The sequence below is a fragment of the Simochromis diagramma genome, unplaced genomic scaffold, assembly GCF_900408965.1.
Source record: "Simochromis diagramma unplaced genomic scaffold, fSimDia1.1 OVJJ01000603.1, whole genome shotgun sequence".
Taxonomy (NCBI): domain Eukaryota; kingdom Metazoa; phylum Chordata; class Actinopteri; order Cichliformes; family Cichlidae; genus Simochromis; species Simochromis diagramma.
The window spans coordinates 7876232-7902915 of NW_024387414.1; the positions used below are offsets into that span (position 1 = coordinate 7876232).

General features: G+C 39.6%; 1 protein-coding gene across 2 annotated transcripts in view; it reads right to left on the minus strand.

Moving 5' to 3' along the window:
• Positions 1-158: 158 nt before the first annotated feature.
• The window catches only part of LOC120721608 (transcription initiation factor TFIID subunit 4-like), a 92279-nt gene continuing 65753 nt past the window's right edge, over positions 159-26684 (minus strand). For both annotated transcript variants that reach the window (XM_040012053.1, XM_040012054.1), the window contains one exon: positions 159-2412. In XM_040012053.1, the coding sequence (XP_039867987.1) occupies positions 2239-2412 (174 nt within the window). In that variant the 3' untranslated portion in view covers positions 159-2238. The remainder of the gene's footprint in view (positions 2413-26684) is intronic.

Genomic DNA, 26684 nt, shown 5'->3' on the forward strand with positions numbered 1-26684 from the left:
AGCATAGCTCATTCTCCCTTGAAAATCTAAGAGGTGAACACATTGCTTAGTTGTTTTATTATTTGCATTTAGAGACATTTTAGAGTAAAAAACTCCTACCTACAAAATATGCTTATGCATACGCTGCTAGAATGATACAAAGATGAAACTGGAAAAAGTCGTCTTTTCAGTTTAGTAAACAGCTTATTTATTCCTTTACAAAATAGGTACAAATACATAAGTATTGTTTTTCACACAAACAGGAAATTTTCAAGATATATACAAGAGTTTACCAAAAATAACGTGGTTCTAATAAACACATAGTTTTGTAAACAATATTTACAAATCATCCTTACACTGAAATGTATTTCCTCCATCTGTTTACACAGGAATATTGTCCTAATATTTTGGCTAAAAAGCTGTAGTAGTAGTTGTTGTTGTTCTAGGAGTAGTAGTAGCAGTAGCAGTAGAAATGCCCTCCTGTGAAACGACCGGAAACCATAGAAATAATTCATAAAATCATCTGAAATCACTACAATAAGTACTGTTGTGCTTGTTTTTAAAACATGGCATTTTAGAGATAAAGTTTATGAAAATGTGTTGAGCATAAAAGCCAATCTAAAAAAAAAGCAGAACAGAACAAATATATTAATTGTTAAAAAATAAGTGTCTTTTGACAGAAAGTGGCAAATACTGTTTCTTTGCTATTATACAATGACAGCTTTCAGTTGTCAGGTAAAATAGATATCAAAAAAGTGCCGTCAAAATTTACAATGCACGACTTTTGCAAATGTCATCCATATTTAAATAAATTTCAATATGACAAGAAAAGCTGCATAGAGGCCAAGATGTTTAGTTAAATAGAGAAAACAAACAACAACAAAAACCCATAATGAATGCCATTACATAACACATTAAGGAATGGGGGGATGAAAGTAATATGACGAAAATGCAAGACACGTAAAAAGGACTTTCTGGTCAAATAGTGTTCTTCAGTCAGTGATATTGCAGAAAAGACAACAACAGAAACAAATCAGAGCCGCTTGCTTCAGTTTACCATTAGTTTGTTGCTGTGACATTATATTTTGGATCAAATGTCACACAAATATAAATGTTGTGCACTAAAACATCTCATGGATTAATTTGGCCATTCAATTAATTGAGGGTGTGGGTTGCTTTGAAATAGTTAAAAAGTGTTTTTGCCAAACATCAGTAATGTGCAGAAAGAACTATGAACGTGGATGATAGAGGAATGTCTGTTTTCATTCTCCCATGCCACTGATGCACTCAGAATAACAGCAAAATTGACCTTCATAAACCGTTACTGTGGGCATGATACCATAAGACAAATTACAAACAGCTAGTCATAAAACAATGTTCACATTATGTGTTTAAAAAAATACTGACTCACTCAACAAGGGAAACCAGTCTGAAACTGGTGTCACATAGTGCCGTATGTGTTTTTTTGTTAAATGACCTTATAAGAAGGCTCAAGAGGCGTCTCCTTTGTAACAACACTCTACAGAATATACCATCTAAATTTGACTCTTTCAAAGCACATGGTTGTACAAAACATCAGGTTTCATAATATTGACACATGGATTATTCCTTTTCTTACAAAGCTTACATGTGATAAAAATATACATGCTGTAAAATAATTCAAAAAGAACTATTTACACATATAGTAAGGAAATTGAATTTACTGCTGTTATTTGGAATCTGGATGTTTCAGAATCATGAGTTGGTCTAGAAATCTGTAAAGTCCCACTTATTAGGTTCAGCTAGACTACATTCATTGAACTGTGTTCAACAAATAACTCATGGATAATATTGTAGGCTGTATCAATATGCTATTATATTTTCTTAGCCAAGGAAATTTCTACTTTAAGGTGGTTCACTGAAGCTTCTGCCAAGAATGTCAAACAAACATGGAAGAAGGTCTTGGTCAAGTCCTATGACGTAAACACATCGTTCCTCTGGCAAATCCAACTTCAGCAATAGGAAATGATGGGGCCCTTAAACTGAATGATCTAACTACACACTGTGAAGCTAAAGGAGAAGACACGGAACACCAGTTTTATTTTTTATTTTTTTTCTGTCTATATCTCTCTCACTTTCTTTCTTCTTATTAAAAGCTACATCAAACATCACACTACAATACATATGGAGACACAGAGCTGAAACATTAGACCTGATCTGAAGGCACGTGGCTGGGAAGGAGGAGGAGGTGGTTGAGGTGGGCGCTGAGCGGAGCAGAGGCTACTTGAGCAGGGCACGGTAAAGGAGGAGCGAGTGGGCGGTCTCTCTCTCCTGCTCCATGTAGAAAATTAAGTCCCTGAGGTTGACACGAGTGATGCGCTGCCGTGTATACTGGCGTGATGAGGTGGATGGGGCGGATGAGCTGGCTGGGGAGCCTGCCGTACTGCCGGAAACCTGGAGACAATGCAGAGGTCGAAAGGTGAAATGAAATAACTCATACGATATGTCGATGCTTTTCATCAAGTGCTATATTATCCATGTAAAAGCCAGGTTCTGCAGTTCTGCAGCAGTAAAACAGTAAAACCCTCATCCAATTTAAGTAAAAGCGCTTCAAGGTCATCTCCTTGTGCAGCCATACACTGTTCCCAGCACTCCTACTACATTTGGATTGCTGCCGTTTTGAACCCTTTTACTTTTGCATTTCAAACATGTATCGAGAGCTAACATCAACTTTTATACCATAATGGTTCAGCTTTCATATTGAGGTTGAGAGCTACATCTCGACGAGGCAAACTTGCTAGATTTTGTTTCTTGTGACTTCTTCCCCTAAAATAAAACTCAAATTGAAAGGTCTCTTTTATGACACAGTGGATCCATGCTTTTTAAACAAATGCAACTTGCATCTTAGAATGTGAGCATTGTAGCAGGCTGACATTATGGCTTAGTCACACTACAGTAGAAACATAACGGTCCCCTTGTAACTAAGAAAAGTTGGTGGTCAATATTGATTTTTTTTTTGTGTGCATTTCATCACCAAAGAGTTTGGATGATCAACTGATTGCCCAGACATTACACATGCAAATCCTTCAAGCTCTGGGCAGCCACTTTGAATTGTGAGGCGACTGCATGGGTCACCTGGGGGTAGGCAGCCTGTCTCTGAATTACTACAGTCCGACTCAGTCAGACTGCAATTACTTTCAGACAGATTGACAAAGATTTGCAAATAACTGACGTTTAATTTATAAATGCAAACAGATTGCAAATATTTTGCAGTAAATCTGGTTCCGTCTGCACTGATAAGCACATCTCATCTGCAATGTGTCTCTTTGCAAAAAGGGGACTCAACTCAACTGGTTGCCAGCTGGCTGTATTTTTGTTATATTTCTATATAACAAGAAGCTTGCCATGTGCCTATGCCATTCAGCAGATAAAGAGGTTTGCAATTTTGCATTAATTTATCACAGTTAATTGCCATATGGCCACACAGAGACCACGCAATTGCCCACTTGACCCCATTTAATCGCAAACTGATAGGTTGACGACAGATTTACTCAATCGTATTTTACTTTCTAGCAACTCATTTGTGATTTTGTAGGAATCATGCAGCTAAAAAGAGAAGAGAATACTTTTGTTTTTGAATGGCAAATTGTGATAAGTTAAATCGTGGTGTGTAATGATCGATTTTTGATCCCACATTGGTGTCTGTTTGTGTACTTTGGCTATGCAAAGAGAGGGATTGTGGGAATTCAACTAATGCGGCAGCTACATTGCATGTAATGTAGCTGTTGCCATTGGATGGTTGTTGTTGTTTTTTTCATTTAAAAGGCCAAAAGCTTAACAGATGGCCAACTGGTTGAAAGGTTGGCTTGAACAGAATGGGACAGACAGTAAAGTCCACCACAAAGAAGACAAATTGCAAAAAAGACATCAAAGATAGCATATAGCTCAAATATACACAGTTTTCATTATTTTTGGTTTCACCTCACTGCAAACAAGCTTTTTGTATGGCTTTTTTTTTTTTTTTACAGCTAAGCTAAACTCCCAACTTAACCTAGAGTAGCCCAGTTTACTGGTTGTTCTACGTATTTTTGACACTGTCCCTTGGTGACAGTGCAGCTACAGTTACAACATGTACATATGGGTCTGCAAAGCCCTGTATACCACCTCCTATCAGTGCACCACCATGCTGTGACCTCAACACAAACCCCAAACTCAGTATGACTTTTTTTATTGTTCCTTTTACTAAGAGTTTTTCCCTCACTTTCTTTTCTGTGAGTCTTTGGAACAGTTTCTATAGTGAAACACAAAACTGTTTAGAGTCAAGCAATATGTGGTTTCCATTCAGAAAATAAAGTAATCTTTGTTCAACGGCAAACACATTGACAGTATCAATAGTAAGGAATGTGGCCTCTAAGCAAGTATACACCTCCAATAAAGAAAAATAATCTGTCTTGAAGAGCTGGATGAGATCAAAAGACACACTAATAATGTCCAGATCTTCAGGTGCAGGCAAATGTTCGAAAAAAAAAATTCTTTAAACTTACAAAACAAAACATTGGCAACATGCACCAAAGGCCACATTTTTGCTCATGTATGTTTTATGGCTCTTTACATTGCCTGGACTATGAACAGATTTTTCCTCTAAATAAACAACTCTGCTGACATAGATCTTAGCTGACGTTCCAGTCTGAAATGGAGACCTTGTTGTTTGTATTTGATCCAGGAAAAAGGAGAACGATAAAAAAACAGGGAGTGTATACAGAGGCTGATACAAATCAAGAGATGCATTTACATTTGGAAATGAGAAACACTGGGAAACAAATCCAGTGAGTGCCCACTTTTCACCCAGGCACAGAGAAATAAGACAGACATTTCAGTCAGGAACACCCTCTCATAATTACATTGATTGCACCACTCTGTAAACACAGAGTACAGACAGGCCTTAACTGCAAACATATGATGGGTATGAATTTACAAGAACAAAACCAAAGTCCCTCCAGTACCCACCCCCTCATATGCTTGTGTTTGTGTACAATGTATGATGATGCCTTGTCTCAAATTACCCTTAGAACACATTTTGTCCCTTTTTGGAAGCTGTATGATGATTGAGGCTAGCCAGGCCACTTCTCCTGCCAACTTACCTCAACCACATCTAGGGGCAAGTGGGTACAGCATGCTCCTCAGCACCCTGGGGCACACCAGACCCTCACTTTGGGGAGCAACCCCACTTTAATCAGGTCAATCATAGCTGACCACACGTGAAAGATGGGCCTGCCTACTGCCATGCCAATTACTGCCACTCACAAGTAAGGTTGATGACAGGGCCACAGATTTTACCAATCAAAGCCATCCATCCATCTAGATGGATGGGCAGCACTGGCCACAGGCAGGCAGTCAGTGCTGGGGTGGTGCAGTGGCTAAAGTGGGTGATGGTGGGGTGGAGGGAGGCAGAAAGCACAGACAGATCATGGTCTACAGGTAGTGCACTGCAGATCCCAGAATGCCTTATTCCCTTTGGGGACAAGGGCAGTCGTAAGTGATTGAAATAATACAGGCAGAAAGTCCAGCGCTTATAGAGGAATTCACTCAAAACAGCCTCTCCTCTCCCCTCTGTCTTTATATGCTGTCGTCATAAGGAATGCCAACAACCCAAACAGTGGTATGTTGTTGTCAGTATCTATGGAGACCAATGCCTCTCACCAGTACACACAGGAAATAATGTTGCAGAGGAGGGAGGAGAGGGATGGGCATGGTAAACACCACCGCTAAACAAAGCAGATGGTGGAGTGTCAGTTAGAAAGGGAAGTGAGACATCAATGACTATTCGCTCCTTGTCTAGCAATTACACTGTAATTGTGTTTGAAATTCAATAAAAAAAACAAAATGGTAGACTTTTGTAAGGTCATGGTGGATAAAAAGAAAACGTGAGCAGAGGAAAGAGTACGAGAGCAGAGTCACAAAGACAGACAGAGGAGTACAGCAAAAAGGAAAATCTCAAAATCAGCTTGGCCAAGAAAGATCCATGAGGCAAAAAACAGCATCTGTCATTTTATCTGTGATGGGCGCTCGGAGGCATTATGTCATATGACATATCCATCGTACAGAATGCGCAGGGATACTTCGATACATCTCTTCAGACATTTGACTTGTTTGGAGCGGGGGACAGACAGAAAAAACACAGAGAGTGCGGTGGATAGAACCTGAGGAGGGGAGAGCAGAGGCTTTAAAGCTCGTCTGTAATAAGGCCTCTTTTGCTGGCTCTGGTCTTCAGCGACAGTGTGTTGACATACATGACAACGCGCCAATGGTCCAGACACATTATTTTACACTATTTAATTCCCTGTGGTTTCCAGCACATATGCGAATGCACGAAAAAGCAGAAAAAGCACGTCTAAATGTGCTTTATCTATCTTGCAATTAGCAAAACACACTAAGTGGAAAATAATGAGAGAGGCACTGAAGCACAGGACAAGTCCTGCACATTCTTGGGTTGTGACCCTATAATAAGGCAAAAAATAGTTTCAGCAATTTCTTGTGAAGCTAAACTTCAGATTAGATTTATAAATAGAACATGAATGCATACTTTAAATGAATGAAGTAAGATTTACAGAAGTTATTCACAATAAATATGGCCTGATACCAGACAGAATTTTCAACTTGTTACACTCCATTTCCTTCGTGAGTTTGACAGTTCATCCCCTCTAACTGATTTATATGGGAGAGGAGATTTGATTTTCCCTAAACAATGACTAGAGACCACCTGAATCTAACATCGTTTTAAACCAAGAATGGTGCATAGCCACGTCAACACGCTGGTATCACTGTGATTTTAAGAGTGAACTGGAACATATTAAAACTGTTCCACATGTTCCTTCATTTATCTTTTATTTGTTTGTTTAGTAGAGAAACCCACTGTTTCATCTGAGCAGACAGTTTGGCAGAACACACAGATTTCAAGATAATGACAAAGGTAACAACAAATACAAGGCTTGTATTATTTAGTGTTATTATCTTCTTAAGTCCCAATGCAATTATAAAATTATGAGTGAGGACAGATTTCATGAAAATGACAAGGCTGGTGTGTTTGGACATTAATTTTCTTTCTACTTTTATATGATAATCAGAGATTCGTGGAAAAAAAGAATATTTTACTAGGAAGGACAAAGACAGCAAATCACAATTTCAGATTATCAGATCATATATGGACTGCAAAACTCACTTTAACTTTGACAGAACTAAAATGAATTCATATTTTGCTAAACTTACTTTCAATTCATATTTCTATTTACACTCTCTGTCTTTCTTAATCTTGCCCTTATTTTTGACTTATTTTCTCCAGTTGAACAGTAACAGTAGTGGTGCTTGTATGTGTATGCAATTTACATTCAGTCCTTTACTGTTTAAGGGAAAGGGGGTAGGGTAGCGGTGGTGGTGGGTTTCTTGCTGATCTGTGTCTTTGAACCCTGAGTGGCACCTGTGCCTTGATGCCGAAGCCAATATTGGATTTGGCCCAGGTCACACCTTAGGGCGGTGGGTTAATGGCCCACTTTGCCAGGCACGCAGAGCTGCTCGGCCCTGCACAGTCCAACCTGCTGTCTCAGCACTCCACTCCTCACGGCAGAAGTTGCAGACAGAGGCTGGGTGGTGAGAGAGGGTGTACTGTATGTACCAGTGTGCGACGACAACACACTAACAATCACGCTGTATTAACTAAAACTGCAACATGGGGAGAAAACACTGCTTAGCTGTCATGCTAAAAGACAAATACTAGACTCTTGGTTAAGAAAAATAGAAGCTGTTCATAATACAACATTTATCTTTTACTTTGGTGGTGAGATAGCTCTTATGTCTAAGCCTCAGGCAATGAGGACATATATAGAACAACAATGATAGACTGCTGATAACATAGACAAATAAGCGAAGCAAAAGCTAAACCAAGTAGTGTTTTAAAGCTAAAAACTGGGTGGAAGTTAATGATAGCTGCTATTTAGTTATGAAAATTTTCTCTTTCATATTTCGGTCACTCTTAAGAGCACAAAGTCATGATTTAGTGCTCCAATTATATTTGCATTAGGTGTTTAGATCCTTTAAATTGGCTTGCAGGTCCTACTCCTGTTGGGCTTCCTCACATGATGAGTACCTGATGTGCTGACAAACTATCATGCATGCTGGTTGACTGAAGGCCTCGCAGATTTGCTGATTGACAAACTGAAGACCTGACTGTTGGGCTGACTGGCTCAGAGCTTGACTGACTCACTGACCGACCGACTCATTTACTGACTGAAGGGCTGCCTAACTGACTGCCTGGTTGACTGACTATGTGCCAGGATGCAAAGCTTTCCCACATGTTTTCCTCCATGCTGCATTTCAGTTGGGGAACGCTGCCTCGTCCCTTCAGTGTTTACAGTGTGTAGCCCAGCCGTGGGAGTGCAGCCCTGCTTCATCTCCACACTCGGCCTGAAACGCCTCTTCTCCGGGCGCCATTAATCAGCAACAGAGACTTTCTCTCTCGCCTCTCCCTTTTCTCGCTCTTCTACGCCCACAGACATGCTGGATGAGGCCATTTTGAAAGAGTTAACAGATGTCGGCTGATTTGCCCCAGGCTTTCTGACATTGCCCGAGTGATGTATTTGATGTGGAGTTTATTCAGCTCTAATAAACGTATAAAGAATTAGAATAATAATTCACAGATGTACATACCCAGATTATATGCCGGAGCTCCCCTTTGAAGCAGACAAGGCAGCCAAGATTAACAGAACCAGGGGAAAGGATGAAAAGGGTTTTGGTTCAGTCCACCAATAATCACAGAGGTCAGAATGGACTAATACCACAGCTTTATGTTCATGCACTGACGCAGATGGCCTTTGTTCCTATCAGAGGTTTCTAAATAAGAGGCAGCCAGTGTCGCCATGCTTTCAAAAATGGAGGCGAGTGAAGCCCATTTGCTATATATTTCTTTTCTTGTCACAAACATGTTATTTTTAATTTGTCATTTTGTGAACAGTAGAAAGAAAAACTAAAAGAATAAAGGGTAAAACACAATGGGACAGGAGTGAGGTCTAGCATTCTGATCATGGCAAAAAGGATGAGGGAATTACTTTCAAAACAAACAACTTCCATTTGCTTCACAACTAAACAACAACAAATCTCAAAAATGGCCAGTTGCAGAGCATCTTAATACCCACATAAACCATAAAAACAGCTACACAGCTCCATGGCAATGCATAGCAACCGTGCAGAATTTCAGTCAAGGAGAAAGAAGGCAAAAAAACACCTTATTACTTCTAACTCCTGCAAGCCATTTTGGTCTCCAAAGGTTTTAGAGCGCCGCAGGCCATGTGTCTGCAGTGTTTCGGGAAATGACTTGCCTTCGCACGAACACTGCTATGTTCTGCAGCACTGCTGCCCCCAGCATCCCCGCTCAATTTCTGTTTAACCCTTTCCTGCCTTCCCTCACACTGACTCACTGCAACAGAGAGCTCACACCCAGCACAATACTGTCACATTGTTCAGCCTCCCACAACCAAAGCGAATCAGACCAGCTTTTTCACGAGCTAACACATTAACTCCACGTCTAATTTGGCTACTTAAGCATGTGATGGCTCTTGAATAACACGGTGCAGGAAAGGCGTAAGGTTACACGAGGAAGAGAAAGACGAAGTAGAAAAAAAAGTGCTCCATTCCACTTGATCTACTACAATGTGCGACACAGTTTGCACACTTGAGTGTGTATCAACGGTGGATTAAATCTGCAAACTCGTTGACACAACACATAATTAAAACATCTTGCTCGAGGTCAGGAATTTTCTAATTAGTAGTGTACTGACAAAGCTGCAATTCCATCGCCCTGAGTCCACAGGTTACTGCTAAGATGAAAGCCGACCCCGGAGCACTATTCTGCAGGGCTGCTCATACAATTCCTCAGAAGACAGTCACAGGGTCACCAAGCTAAACAGTCTGCTGCACCCGGAACCTTACTTCCAAACAAAGAACTTCAAACTTTCCTGCCTGGAAACACAATCTTGCTTTTGTTTCCCCTCTCTCTTTCTTTTCAACCTGAGAGAAACAAAAGATTTTGTGAAGGCAACTAGAGGAAGAAACCATAACACCGTTTTTAATCTTTTTAATTAAAATGCTCTAAGCCTGGCTAGCTGAACAACTTGTTAAATAGTACAAAGGCTTTATTAGGTGGGGCTTTGTAGCTTAAGTTGGCAACCCCGCTTAGGATTTGGGGGTAATAACATTTGTTCACATATTGCCAATTATTATCTGCTAAATGACAGGAAAGCCATATTGTCCACAACCAGAGTAGTACACCAGCAGAACAGCTAACATAACAAGGATCCAGATGGTGAGTTTGTTGCTGTTGTGATTAATAAATCAGTTTTATTTGTCTGAAGATCATAATCCAACCAGTAACCCACCAAGCAATGTGTTCAATGTCTTGCTTCTCTGGCACTTTCTATAGTGAGGCACAAGTGGCTACGAAACTGCTAACAGCCTCCCTGATAACCTGGACAATTAACACAGGCCAAGTATCTTTGGCTACATAAAGTATCAGAAGTAGAACTTTTTCAGCATTAAATATTCAAGGCGTTTCATATATAAAATGAACCCAATTAGAGTTAAAATAGGAGAAGTGTAATGAGTCTCTAGTCAGAATGCTTGTCTTCAGAACTACTCGCTAATGAGCCCTTGTTGGTTTTACACACTTTACTTTCAATGGTGTGGCACTGTCATTTCTGCTGGTTTTTAATTTTTAATTCAAGTTGAATGAGAGGGTGGTGACTGAGTTAATAATCAAGGCACCGGGGTGTTTTGCAGCCGATGGATAGCTGGGAGAAGTTGCCAAATGAGGCTTGTGGTCCACCCTTTGATGTCTTTGCGAAACGTTCCAAATAGGAATAACCAGTTAACAAAAGCCTATCGGTTCAGAATGGTATCAAACATAAATGACCATACTAAGAAGAACGCATCCTGCAAATGGCCTAATTAGGGAAAATGGTACACTAGCAAAATAGCATGGCACTGAATAACACAGAACCCATGTGCAATAACAGACACTGACTCAAGCACAGGATGAGACACGAAAAGCAGCACAACAGTTCCCGCTGCTCGGCAGACATGTGCTGTATCCTGAGCTGTCAGTCTTCACATAAATCCTCATATGAGCAGTGACACATTTCACTTATAAGAAAAGGAACACACCAAGGAGCCACAGTAGATTTGCAGATGTAGGGTTTTAGAGATCACATCTATGGCAGAGGTTCGCGCTATGAATCGGCCCTTGATCTTAAATTGACATTAATGGGGCCATTTTTGACATCACTTAGCCATCACAGGCTCGTTCCCGTGCTGCTGACACTGGTCCCCGTGCACCTGATGCAGCGCCTGCTAAGATGAGCAGCAGGAAAATGGCTGTCTGAAGAGCAGGTCTGATTAAAATCCACGCTCTTCAGGGGAAAGAGTGGAGTTTCATGTTTTATATAGATGGCCCAGAAAGACGAACCAAAACTTAAATAGAGTGTCTCTGTGAACATTCGTGACCCCCAGTGTCATTGTTTTTTATCCAAAAAGCTGAAGGGGAGAAGCTGCCAAAGTTTTCTAAGCTATTCTGAAACAAATCTCTTTACCAGTCTGGGGATTTATGGTGTTAAATCAACTTACAGTAAAGTTACAGTAAAATGCCCGACTTATATTGTACTTCTACTAGTTTTTTTTGTTAAGCAAAAAAGTCTTTTGACTAACAATATGGTTGGTATGTGACACTTGTCGAAATTCAAATCGTATAGAGTAATATGCAATTAATTTAAAAAATCCAGATGTGTGGGAGGCGAACGGGGTAAAAATGGTTGGCAGCTTTGCAAAATTTCAACGCAGTTAAGGAGCTCCTCATTATGGTTCTGTTGGCACTTTTCTGGAGGCCTCATTCCTCCCATCAGATTGCTCTTCCACAGGCCCAGAAGGCTTACTTCCTACCTGCACAGCATTTTGGCAACCTGCTTTATTATACCACATACAACAGCATCCTTTCCCAAGCAGCTGTGTGTATATATGTGTGTATAGTGCTTATCTACATATTGACTTGGTATAAATCCACACTCTTGTCTGCCATAATAATTACACATCTTGTAAAAGAAAGTACTCAATTCTTCCTGCACCTGAGGCGGGCAGCTGCAGGAGCTACCCTTCGGCGCCCAGCAAACACACCTCCGGCGCTGCCTGGTATCCAAACAGCTTCAGCGTGCACCCAAAGCCATTGCCTTCCATGGTGTAATGGCGCCTTTCTATTAGATTCCAAGTGAAGAGAAAATGCCAACGCAAGCACTGGTAAATGTGTTTCTATGTACTGCAGGAACAAAGCAGTTAGGACCGGCTGAACAGGTAATAAAGACAGCAGGGGCCTGTTTTATAGTTGTCAATGAGTCAAGACCACACACGCATAACTGCACATACCTCGATACAAATGTATACGCAAACACACAACAAAGTCATCATGTGTAGTGACAGAGGCCAGCCCAGGAGGTATGTTTGCATTCTGTGGCTCTCTGGACCTTGTGGTATGTGTATATAAAAATTTCTCCAAAGGCCAGAAAAGCCTTTTAAAGCCAAACCACATCTCATTGCTCAGAAATGCCGTGACATGTAATCAAAATGCTGATGCGGACGATAGGGACCATAGCCAGCTATTCACAACTCCCCCAAAGTTCTATCAGTGGAGGCCGTTCATTAGTCCAACAAATACATAATTTATGCAATCTAAAATATACATGTGATCGTGAATCAAAATGGGAATGAGAAGCACAGAAACACTGAAGCTTTCTGATGATGCCAATTCCTTTTTTTTGGAAAAACGAGAAGTGGTCAAATGTTGCCAAACATGCCCAACCGCAGCATCTTTGTTCTTCTTAGAGGCTAAACCAAAGCCAGCCCTGGCAATATTAAAAGTAGCAGCAATCTATGGTCATTACAACTCTTTTCTTATTCAGACAAGATTGTTTTGTATTTATCTATCATCTGTGTCGTAGTCAAGTACATTGTTAAACTCAGAATACGCCATTGAGCAGCAAATGTGGAATTTACAAGACGTGCATGTAAAACATATTAAGCCCACCTGGGAGACAGTAGGTTAGAGTGAATGACACTTGACACAAAAAAGAAAATGCAAAATCAACAGGAGCAACACAAGCAGGCATCAAAAACAGTGAAAGAGCCATAAGCCTTTATCCTTTCTTCATTCAGGGCTCATAACATCTATGTGCATGGTGATGTCTGAACTCTGCTGAGATTATTTGTCAAAAATGCCTGAATTTCACAGTTAATTGGCCTCCCTAATTAGCACAGGATGTCTAATTCCCATTGCAGTCAGTGTGCTAAATGGTAAAGCTTTAGCAAGCGGATGCCATTCCTTTTCATTTGAGCAGAGAAACTCCCTGTGCAAACCGAGCTACACTGTACATTACACACTCAATGATCGATTCTAAATCTTAATTAGGGAAACGACAAACAAGCAATGGGACTTAATGGACTGTGTACCTTGTCAAACAGCTGGCTGATTATATTTATTGAGATATATGTTAAATTTAATGATTTGGGCAATTAACTGTTAGACCCCCTCTGTAATCTCTGAGGGACATAAAGAGGCCAGGGAGTTGAGCACAAGGGCCAGAGACCTAATGGAAAGCAGCTGACAAATATTTGTCGTCCCCAGAGCGCTGAAATAGGCATCGGCGACTCAGAAGACCTTGTGCTTCTAAATGAAGATGTCATATACAGGGAGTCAACTCCCTTGTCTGCTTCAATCACTAGTGCTCCTGGTTAACACAGCTCTGATGGTGTAATAAGACATGTTTCAGACACTCCTAGCTTTGCTGGGACCTCAATTCATTTAATGATGTGAGATGTTCTGCACAAACAATACAGAAACATAACAAAAGACATCTGAAAGTGTGCACAGCCTTTATTATCAGTGTCGTTTTTTTCACGGCCATCCATTTCTAACTTTTTTTTCTAAATTGGTCAAATGGAAAGCAGTGAAAAGCGAGGAAAAAAAAATTAAGCTGAGCCGAAAAGTGCGACTTGGATTTAATATTTTATAATTGCCAAGGGACATTCTAAGATCAATGAATTTTTGCCCGGGACACACATCAGAAAGAGATGTACTTCAGTCTTTTTAGGGAACATTGGTCTATTTAATTCCAGTGTCTGATGCATGTGAAATATGCCTTCCATGGCCTCCTTCTTCTTCCCCAGGCACTGCTGCAGGCAGACATTACCACTTTTAATGGGCCGCCATGAGAAGAGGCAAGTCAGCCAATAACCCATCCTCACTAATGGATCGCCTTGTTTGTTCTCTTTTACCATTTTCAGAAGCTAATTTTAGATGTTCTGTTTTCCTGTTAAAATACAAAATAAAGGACACTGTATCACAACAACATTTTAACAAAAACAATGAAACAGATGAAGAACAGCAAGGGAGCTGTAACAGATATATTTATGCACGGACATGCTCTGCATGTAAATCATGTGGTTGTTCATCCAGATTATGAAGGGTAGGTATTGTGTAACTGAAAGCCATAACAGGGCCTGTCTCAGAGAGGGGGGTTACAGAAAAAGGCTTCAATGGGTTGTAGTAACAAAGTCAGACTTGACTTATGGTGGGTAGAAAACGGCAGTAGCTTTTAGGAGTGGTAATGATCAGCTGTTTGATCGGTTTAAGCCTGGGACTAAAATATCTGCTTGTCTGGATTTCAATTTTGCCTCAACCTTTAACTTTTTAAATATATCTGATGCTTCAGTTTTAGTTACAGATGTACACATTTTTTGTAGACCAAGCGTGAATAATATGACTTTACACCTGCTGATACTGATTACTGATATACATACTAATAACAGTATGTATATCATTAAGTTAGTAGTTAGGGAATATAATTAACATCAATCCACCTCACAGTTAAGCTGATAAAAGGCACTGAGTCGACATGGCTGGTTAAAATATCCATCAAATATCTATGGTAAAGCTGAAGCCCAAGATGTGTTAGAACATGTTTTTGGTTTTGTTTTCAAAATTAGGACAAGTTCAGTTCTGCCTACCTGCTCAACTAGTGTGATGTTAATATAATGCTGACAATAACCATGATAGGTGAAAATTAAAGACACTGACATTGGCATCATGTTAATAATAGAAAGTAGATAAAATCACATAAATTATAATTTAATTGTTCTTTCTATACTGCTTTCTACAGAAACTTATAAATCCCCAAATAGCATTTTAAGTGTAAAACACACAATAAGGTTGGAAGAAATGGAAGAATTTCTGTTTAACTCCCTCATGAAGGTTTGTACAATGAAACTTGTTATGTTCATGTTATAAGAATAAAGACATTTTAAATTATATTTTTTAGAAATAGTGACTTGGAGTTCTTAAATATTACCTCAATTAAGAGCAATATATTTTTAATTTTTCTAAAAACATTAGAATAATGTGATATTTGTAGTAAAAATAATATCTATCATGATAGATTATATTAAACTTAACCATTTCTACCTTTTTAAACAGTTTATACTATTATTTAAATTTCAAGGGTTCGTTTCCACATACATTGCCACATATATTATTAAATATACAAACAACTGTAAATGTATGTATGTAGGTTACACAGAAACTATTTCTGGCAGAAAAATAGGAAAGTGCAAACTAGTATAGTTCAACTATTACACAGTGAAGATTGTTCTAAATTATTTAGCACTGACCTATGAGTGGAGAGGAATTGCTTACAGGATGCGTGATGTGCACCTCCATAAAGTCGTTGTTCTATGCTCTGATCAGGCTGATCATTTCTAGCATCCAATTGTAGTTTGCCATCTCCATACATACAGCTACTCTTCCTCCCGTCTTGGCATTCTTCTGCCCTCCTACCAGCATCTTTACTATATTTTTCTTCTTTCTTTCCACGGGATCAAACCTAAACCTAGACCACTGACAATGGAGTGCACATAAAATAACAGTGAAAGACAACAAACCTAAATACATAGCAACATTAAAATGCACTCCTCCTTTGTAATGCTAGTGCTGTGCTGCAAAAGGCAATCAGGGTTAAATCTAACAGCATCGCAGGAGGTCCTATAAATAACGACAGTAAGTCACACAAAGGCACAGGAGTTTCTTAAGTGAGCCATAACAAAAAGAACTCTCTATGTATGCCTCTCCAGGGCTCCACCATGTAAGTTTCAGAGGCTCTATGTTGACAACTTTATTAGCAGCTCTTGCGTTCTCGAGTCATTCGATGCCATTCTCACATGTTAAGAATAAGAAACTTGAGGCTCGGAGTTTCCATCTCCTCCAGGATGGAGGAAATATAAGCAGCACAGAATGGCAAAGAGTGATTGAGGCATTTTCACTGCCTATCCCTATGAGTGGTGAAAGCGTAGGATGAGGAGTGTGGGTTTGCACAGTGCGGTATAGCACAGCATGGGGCCCACGATGTTAGGCTGTCCCCACGTCCCTGGCCAGCAGGCTAGCTAGAGAGCCAGCCATTACTGGTCCGCCTCCATAGCAGCGAGGCGGAGGGGGAAAAAAATGCAGCAAATTTCATTCTTCAGAAATTTAATTATATCAAGATTAACAAGGGAGGTAATTAATTTCTTTAAGATGGGTATCTTTTAAGTGCCTGGGGCTCAACTTTGTTGTCAAAACTGTATATTTAACCATTATTTCAGGGCAAAGTTTTAAAGGCAGAAATGAGGGGGATATCTACTTTGGCATGAATATGAATATATAGAAGCTTCTTATCTAAATAAGGAGACTACTGTGTTAAAACTACCATGTACATGTATAGATGTATGCTCTATTTAGGAATCACTAACAAAAAGACATTGGAACTTTATAAATATATTTTCAATGTAAAGTATATTGAGCTAAACCTTTTATTTTTTTAATCAACTGGTTGTAGTTGTAGGGAAAAGAAAAGAAGGTGATACACCCATATGAGTAAGATCTTATATGACCCCTAAATACGTTCAATATGTTTAAATATGTAGAGGTGTAGAAACAAACAGGAAACAGGCTATTGAGAAATAAAAGTACACTAAAGTTTATTTTAATCCTGCCATCATGTTAAAACAGGATAAGCAACTGCACAAATATTCATAACTATTATCCTAAAGCAAGAGGCCATAAAGAAGATAACAATTTTTGAAGTTTATCAAAATCTTTATTAGAAATTTGTGCTTATTTATCATCTTAGCAGCACTGGTTTCATGTAAGGCAATGATGGTTGGGTAGTCATTTTGCTATTCCGACCCTTTAGTGCTGACTGAGATGTCTCAAAAACTGTTGGTCTGCCATTAAATGCTGGACATGCATATAAAATGCCCAGAGGATTAATCCTAAGACTTTGATGATCTTGACTTTTCTTGAATTTCTAGTTAAACATTTTCATATATAACCATGGTGGGAAAAAGTAGGAACCCGAATTACAACTTTGTGATCCTGTGACCTTTCCTGCAGCACCTCCAGCAGTAAAAGGTTTTACAAAATTTCTCAGTATCTCAATATCTGCTGGATATGTACATGTACAAAACTGAGTACAAACATTAGTGGCCCCCAAAGAAGCAGTCCAGAGACTTGGTAACAACAATTTTCTCGTGGTGTATATTAAACACGCATGCAAGGTGTATCAAAAAAAAAAAAAAAAATCATCCAATGTCAGAGTTTTTTTAATTCTACAGTTGTTCACCGGTAATGACTGGAACATGTACTATTAAAAAGACGGGATTCGTGACTTTCAGGTGTTGCCGGTAGGTTGCATAACAACAGCAGTGCCTGAAGTGACTCCAGACATGCTCGCAAACGTATGTGACAAGTGTGACTATTGTATGGAGGTATGCCATCCCTTGCAAATCGGTCTATTGTTACCTAGAACTAAAATGCTGGACCTCTGACTATGATTTTAAGCATTTCAGGTCAACTGCATATCTATTGATTACATGAATTTCATGTTTTAATGTTTCACGTTAGCTCACAATGGAACTGAATGGGAGTGGAAAGAAAGTGTTTGATATAATTAAAGCAAAAACCAACAGTTTTATCTTTCCATGATATAGCTGTATTTTAAATGCTTTAACCCACAGAACATAATGTTAAAATCCTAGTGGATACAACTGTGCTCCGCATTGTGTAGGGGAAAAGAAAGTTGGCTAAGTTCACCGTGTTAAAGCTCTCAAAACGGATGGCATCTGGCCAAGAAACCCCTGTAACCATTCGGAAGATTCAACTCTGTCTCCTTTGTGTCCTCACTAGTAGAAATACTGAATTGCCTTGAGACGTAAAGTCAAACTAACATTAAAATCTTCTTGACATTATGAAACCAATAGCAGCCTCTCCGTGCCCTCTTTAATCATATTTATGTAGTATGTAGAGAAGGGGAGCTCACACAGGAATCCTTATGCTTCACTGCATCCTCACAGAAGTCATGCTAAAGTCGTTGCATTCGTCTCAGATCCCACCCTTACTTGCATTAGAGGTGAAAAAAAAATCTTATAAATGCAAGAGCTAATCAGGGGTTAATGTCAAGGCTCCCAGTGGATTTAACAATAGGCTCTGTTTGGTTAAGGGCAAAAACAGAGCTCCACAAGAAGGTTAAGTTAGCTGTCTTTTCCATTAAAACCGTCCACTTGGTGTATGACTCGGAGAGGAGCAAAAGGAAGGTACAAAACAGGAGGCAGCTGCTGTGACTACATTATATTTGCTCATTACTGCCCCTGCTCCTTCAACATTAGCAAGTAGCCACGACTTTCCAACCATATACTAACCCCAACAGATTCTGGACAGAGAAGGGAAAAAGATGGAAAGGAAAAAGCGATGAGGAGGAGGAGCAAGTGTTTTCCTTTATGCTGTGCCTTCTACAATCATTCGGTTGGCCTGTCTCCTTCTTAACCAAACAGCCTGGTTGGTCGTAGTCCTCTGAGTCCTTACACACCCCCTCCAGCTCCGGAAGCCTTGTACTCTCAGAGTTTCCTGTTTGTCTGGTTGAAGACCTGGACATTTTACTCCCAGGCGGCACATTGGGAGGGACATTGGAGGAGGAGGAGTAAGCAAAGGAGAAAAGCACAAGAGAGAAGGACAGAGGGGAGGTTGGCGGGCGAAGGCAAAGGGAGAGACACTGAACACTCCCGAGTTGGGATTGATTTACTTCATTAACCGAGATTACAAGTTTAACTTACAAACCAGAGGTCAAAATTTCTCATTAACAAGGGGACCGTGGAGAACCTCGGGGCTTGGAGACCACTCTTATTACTGACTACACATTTCAATCTGTCTTTGATGTTCCATGTCTGCCTTTCTACCCCCTCTTTCCCCCTCCTATTTTTTGGCAGCGAGGTTGATTTTAATTGTAGCTATAGAACAGAGCATAGTTTGCCTGTAAGCCAGCCTCCACATCTGTAGTGAGTGCAGCTTTAGTGATATTGGGTGCAGTCCATAGCTTGGGGCTAATTTTAATGGTCCCCCCCCTCCCTCCTTCATTGGAGACTCAGATTGTTTTCCACGTGATTCCTGTTAATTTAGCTGGAGGAAAGGGCATCAGTTTTCCTTGTGCTTTTCCCCCTCTCTCCCCATGCCTCTCACTCTATTGCCTCACTCCTTCTTTCTGATCTACAGCCTCAAAGAAAGAAGGTGAAATGAATTCAAATGGAAAAATAGACTGTGCTCACTATTAAATCGCTCGCCTACCTTTGTCCCTCGCATTGCGCCTGGTTGAGACAGATAGGAGAAAGCCAGTGTGGCTGTACAAACTGGGGCAATTTAGCTGCTATTGTCGCTTTTACGTCAACAAACAAAGCTCTTCCTTTGATGTGATAAATGGCCTAAGTGCCTGGATGATAACTCAGAGCTCATAAATGTGTCAAGGATGTTTCAAAGCTCTGAGCATGTTTAACACTGCAGGACATTGTGCACTGAGGCACAGTTTACATCGCAGAACCTTTAATGCTAACCTTAGATGTACAGAGGAGCCTCTGCCTCTCATAAGCTAGCAAAACTGCAGCAACTCAGTTCAGACAGGATTCACCATATGAGATGAGAGGAGATCACAACATACAAAAATCAATGGGTGGAAATGAAACAGTAAAGTGTTCAAATCGTATTAAATGTGTTAAAGGACAGAGTACAGAGGGTGTCATGGAATAATCATTATAAACAGAGCTATTTTTGGCTTGTCTGTCTCTCATCCTTTATTCACTGAACTCAAGTCTAACTATACCATCTTACCAGCTTTTACATACAATATACAAATGTTGGTGGCTGGAGAAAAGAATTGAATATGGAATAGAGTTGACTTTTGTGTAGGATGCAGTAGTAATGTGTAGAAGTAATGATCCTAAAAGTTAATTCCCTTTCATTCTATACTTGTTAAAGCATTCATGAGGCCAAAGGTCATTTCGCCATACAACTTCAAACACCCTTTGCTAGCACACGTCATCACAAACTCCTAAAACTGGTAGCTCACCCTTGACTTTTGTGTTGAACCTGTGTGTGCAGATAGCCGGGTAAGGGTTGTAGGATCGGAACAATTAAGCTGGAGGCAGAGTTGGAGTATGTGCGCCTGAGCACCCTCTGACTGTGTGCTGACCCACCACTGGGGCCACAGCAGGCCCTCTTCCAGCAAGCCAGCCAGCAGCCGCAGCCATTGGTTCCTTGGAACTAATCCACCCCGAGGAGCCCTGTAAGACCCCCTTTGTTCCCTCCTGCAGACTAGATCAAGCTGGAGACAGACACTCCAGTCTTGACTGGCTATCAATTTCACAGCTTCTAGCGATCTACATCCAGGCACAGGCCCAACTGCGGCCAAGCCGCCATCACATTAAAGGTGATTGAAAGGGGGGATCGGGCTGCGGGGAAAGAAGCAAAATTGTGTCATGTGAATTCCGTCACAGTCCAAACAAGGTGGAAAGGTGGTCTGTTTAGTGAAAAAATAAGCAGGAGTAAAGGAATATAAAAAAAAGAGGATTTCAGCAGGAGTTCTGCCTCTCAGTGAACAGAACAGGATCTCAACAAGGCCATTATCTGGCTCCTAATTTGAGCTCTGGCACAGCACTGAAGGGCTGCCTTTGTCTAGGATTAATGCGGAAAGCTCAGGATGCGATGTCAGAGGGAAATAATCAGCGTGGGCCCTTCATAACGTTGGCTGCTTGTGCTCCTGGCCAGGGCCCCCGGCTCATTTTTGTGGAGATGAAATCTATGACAAGCCCCTCAGTGAAGCTAAGAGCAGGCAACAGTCCAGTAACACCCACAGGCCTCCAGGCATCCTGTGACCCCCTTAGAAAAGTCACATTCACTTTGCTCTGGAGAAGGGAAAGAGAACGCCGCAGGCGATTCCAGCCCATGTGAAATGAAGAAATGTGAGGAGGTGAAAACGAAGTGAAAATAAGTTAAGATTCCTCCTCCGCCCCCTCTGCAATCACTCCAGAGGAGGGGTACACTGTGGCTTCACTTTATTATGCCGTCTAATTAAACATATACAGGACATTAAAAAAGGGAGAAAAACATAAAAAAGCCAACAACTCTGCCATAATGTATATTCATGTTTATGTTGTGTAACTGCATTTAGGAAAACAGTTTGAAAAATCAGGGTTGGTTTTTTTTTTCTAATGCAGCATGAGGTCGGGGGCTAATACCCATCAGGGTAAAACATTCTGAAAGAGGTTGGCACTGTACTCAAGGACCAGAAATAATGCTTTTATTTTGTTATTTATGCTTTTTTACCGTTTGCATTACCATGCTCCTCTGCAGCATATTGCTGCTAAGCGAAGGATGTGAAGATGCAACTCGATAAGCAGGTTATTAAAATGACCAATTGACATTCAAAATTCAGGCTTATTTTAGATTCATCATATTTACAGATGAATATGTGGAATTTAAATATTTCCCAGCTGCCTAAAGGAAAAATATGATTTGGTACAGCAACTAGGCATGACTTCATGTATAACCCTGTGCTACAGAAATGTGATACTAAGGTTGTTGCTTTTGGAACCTGTAATGGAAGCGTTTTCTTTGTAATACCAGAGTTCAGGTTAATTAAAACCACAACAGGCAAGTCACATGGAAGTGTGTCGCTGTGCTCTCTGTACAGTGCAGATATTTCCTTACATCCATCATTTCATCCTTCCTAACTTTGAGTGAAGTCTTCAGATGTATCTCTAAACTTAAATCATTCTTACCAGTAGAAGAACACAACTAAGCTCAAAGATAAAGACAGGCATAAATAAGACCAACAAAACTAGTCTGCAAGACAAACCTGCTTCCTGGTATTTCAAGAAAAGTACTGCCTCATCACTCTAAAGATTAAGATGTTATCCTCTTTATTTACTCACTCCTTGGACATTTCTTTGTAGGCAATCATCGCTGATCATTTGATGCACGCCACAGGCCCGACTGTTTTTGAAACGCTCCGTTTCATTCATCTGGTAATGAAAATTTGGCCCTCTGCTAAACTGTTCCTCTGCTAAAAAAATGAACTACCTGGCTCATAATGTTCATAATATGTATTAATTAATTTAAATATGAAATTAAATGAATAACTTTAGTGCAAAATGACAATAACCCTTTTGGCACCCATATAAACCTCATGTGAATGTCGCACGGTCAATGTGGCTTGCCATCGCTACTTTCGACGCCTGTTGTGTCAGTAGTTCTAAAACCATGCCTGCTTCCAGTGTTGGGAAGGTTACTTTTAAAATGTATTCCACTACAGATTACAGAATACATGCCCCAAAATGTATTTTGTAACGCACTCTGTTACGTTACTCAATGAGAGTAACGTATTCTGAATATTTTGGATTACTTAATATTATTATCATGCTTTTACAACTACATGAATGTACTATTGCTGTGTGTTTTTTTACTATTACAGAAGGCTACTCACCATACCAAAACCAACTAGATTTTTAAATCTTAATATAAATGAGTAACAGTAGGATGGACATTAGGTAAGGCTGCACTTTTTGCAGCGATCTATAGAAAACTATTCCGCGCGTATATAAAAACATGTCTGCGGCTCCGAACCGTAGTAAAGGGACCTCTGGCTAATATGTCGGGTTCGTGTCGGGCTCGTAGCCGAAAACTAGCTTTACTTTGTTGTCTGGGTCAACTTTGCTAGCGAGAGACAGAGAGAGGCATTGAAAGGCTGCTCCAACGGAACTTATTGTTTAGGAGAAAAACACGAACACAGTGTACAGTCGAGTCTTAACAGCTTACTTACAGCTGGGCTACACTGCCCATGAGGCTACATTCTTTAGGGCTATGCCTGTAACACTCTGCCTATTGCCTTCATATTAAAGAATTTTTGAACAATAATTCTATACAATATTCTAAAAATATTTTCATTATGCGGGCCGCAAGTAGAGGTGACATGGGCCGCGAGATTGAGACACAGGCATTAGAGCCTCTTAATGTGTGTTTTGTTTGGCTTTCCAGTGGCGTGGAATTACCAAACATAGAGAGGGGCTAGCCTAATATGAAACAGGAAAAGACAGCTGTGTAGTCCCTTGATTTCAACAAAGTAACTGTATTCTGATTACCACCTTTTTAAACGGTAACTGTAACGGAATACAGTTATTCATATTTTGTATTTTAAATACATAACGGCGGTACATGTATTCCGTTACTCCCCAAACTGCCTGCTTCACATTCACATTTCATATCTTGATTTCTGACTTTTTGTTTACATGGTGTGTGGCACTTTGCTAGACTTCATTTACCTCCATTTTTTATTTCCAGTTTCATTGTTGTGTCTTCTTATTCCTTTTGACACTTCAAATACATAATTAAAAAAAAACCAGAACTTAAATAATGTTTTCCCCAATAAAATATTAATAAGTAAAGTAGGTGGTTTAATGAAAACAAAGGATAAGAGGATAAGACAACTACAGAAAAGAGGCCACTTTATTGTATCAGCACTGCCCGAGGATCAGATGTGTCGAAGGACAAGATGTTCACACCCACCGGCTCAAGTGCTCGTTGATGTAAATATCTAATCAACCAGCCACAAGGCAGCTACTCAATCCATATAGACATTTAAACATGGCCAAGAAAAACTGCTTAAGTTCAAACCAATGGGGCTAGAAAGGTGATTTAAGTGACTTTAAAAATGGCATGGCCGCTACTGCCATCTGTGCTGGTCTATGTATTTCAGAAACTACTGATTTACTAGGGTTTTTCCAAACAGCCATCTTTATTGTTATACAAAGAATGGTCCAAAAAAGATATCTATATATTGCATGGGCTCATTTGAATTGTACATAGAAGCAGGGCCATGTGAAGAAAATCTAATATCGCAACATTTTTTTGGCAATATCGCGATACATGATATATATCACGATATGTTAAAATAACCTCCAAAAACAAATGTTATTTTCAACCATATAGTGCCTAAAATTGCACTGGTATACTCATTCAAATCGACCACTGAATACTTTTTTTCTACACGGAATACAAAAAAATCAATTGAATAAATGAATGAATGAATGAATGATTGAGTCTTTAACCATCAGTTGCACACAGAGGTTTTTCACAAATGTCAATACTGTCACAGTAAGTCTCTTTCTGTGGTCAACACTAGACCTTTAACAAACAAAAGATCATAGCAACAAAAAAGTACATCAAGCAAGAATTAACCTCCTAGGACCTGCCGTCCACATACGTGGACATCACATTTTGGGTTATTTAGACCAAAATACTCAATTTTGCTCTACAAGGGCCTGATATCCACTTACGGGGACATTATACTGCTACTGTTCTATCAAAATTTTAAACAAATATCCTCATGTGGCTCTTATTTTTCTTAAAAACAAAAATAAGGTAAAAAAAAAAATCTGGTAATTCTTTGTTTTTATATTCATTGGGCCCCAATATGACCAAATATGAAAGAGAAATTAAAAATGCATGCCGTGGAAGAGTTCGGGTCTTAGGAGGTTAATGAGAGAAAATAAAATAACTGAATTTTAAAAAGTGCTCTTTGTGCTTATAACATATTAAAATAATGAAAACGATAATAAAAGTCTAAAAACGACTGATCAAGAATAGTCACAGGTATCACAGCTGGTTTATTTAACGTTTCCTTTGGTGTGTGAGGAGACGTTGACATTTTGCAGTGGGTGACTTTTCAGCTGGAGGAATAAATTCGTGGTACTGCTAACTTTTGCGGCAATCGTTTTACGGCATGTTTTGCAAGTTACCGCATTTTGTTCAACACCCTCCTTGTGAAATCCAAACAACAGCGAGTCTCATTCCCTCGCTTGTTTGAAATTTCCGCTGTCGCCATATTTTCCCTATCTGGTAATATATAAAACGCATGCTCAGCGTAGTCTGCCAGGTAGACAATTTTCTGGTTGGATTAATGATGCATTTGAAGTGTGTGGGAGAAAAAAGAACTCACAGTAAATTACATGCAGACAGCTTAATATTGCCATGGCTATTTATACTGGATGGTTACAATAAAGCTATTTTAACAAGCATACATTGAAAAACTCGCAATACATCGTGTATATTCAATGTATCATCCACCCCTAAACAGAAGGTTGGAAAAACATTGCTTTGATGAGTCTTGATTTTTGCTGTTACATTTGGATGACATGATCAAAATTTAGCTTAACTAAGATGAAAGCATGGATCCATCCTGTCTTGTATCAACAGTTCAGTTTGGTGGTACAATGATGTTGTGAACATTTTCAATGAACACAACTGGGCCCCTTACCACCAACGTAACAACAGTTAAATGCCTGCCTGAATAATCACCACAGTATACCCACCTTTGATGGCTGCTTCCAGCAGGATAACGCATCAAAATTTAGATCATGTCAAACTTTTTTCAGCACGACTGTAGGGTCATAATTTGTATTAGCAGATATGACCATCGCAATGACCGCAAGCTCATTGCACTCAAATGGTCTTCACTGTAGCCAAATTTCATCCAAGAAAGCACTTAGTGGTAAAGTTGAACAAGAGAATTGAGAGTCACATCATGAAATATAATCAGTTTTTTTCTGGTTATTTTTTTGTTTCTTTCATAACCTGGCCTCATGTCTTGCATTTGGGTGCCCTCTATAGCAGTTGCATCCCATAACGTTGAGCAGAGGCTTAAAATTTGCAGTAATTAATTTTTTTCCCATTACCAAGTGCCAAGTTTATGACTACCAAAAAAAAAAACTTGAACATTCTCTGAAATGTGAAAAGTATGATTTAACAACAAGATGGTAATTAGATTCAGGAGAATAGACGGCATTAAAAACTGAACACCTGAGATGTGTTCCAGCAATCTGACCAGCAGCCAGTATCAGAAACCACAACATTACCTGCAGTTATCCATTGTTATTCTTATTCACTGTCTTGCAGATAAGATATTCAGTGACTCATTTTTACTATCGAGTACTTACCGCAGTTGGGGATGACACAACTATGTAAAATTACCACTGAATACTGCCTACACAAGAAATTTAAACAAAAAAGCAATATTTTGGGGGAAAAACAATGTCTTTGGGTAAAACTCTAATACGTTGAAATGTTTATTGTTATTATATCATAAGCAGGAAAAAATGAATTTGAATTCAAACTTATATCATGTAATAATTTAGTTAGTTAAAAAAAAATTTATAGTTAAAAAAATATTTTTATCATAATGAATTGTGCTGTTTGTTTTATTTTTAGCTCATCAGTTCCTCATAAATAACAA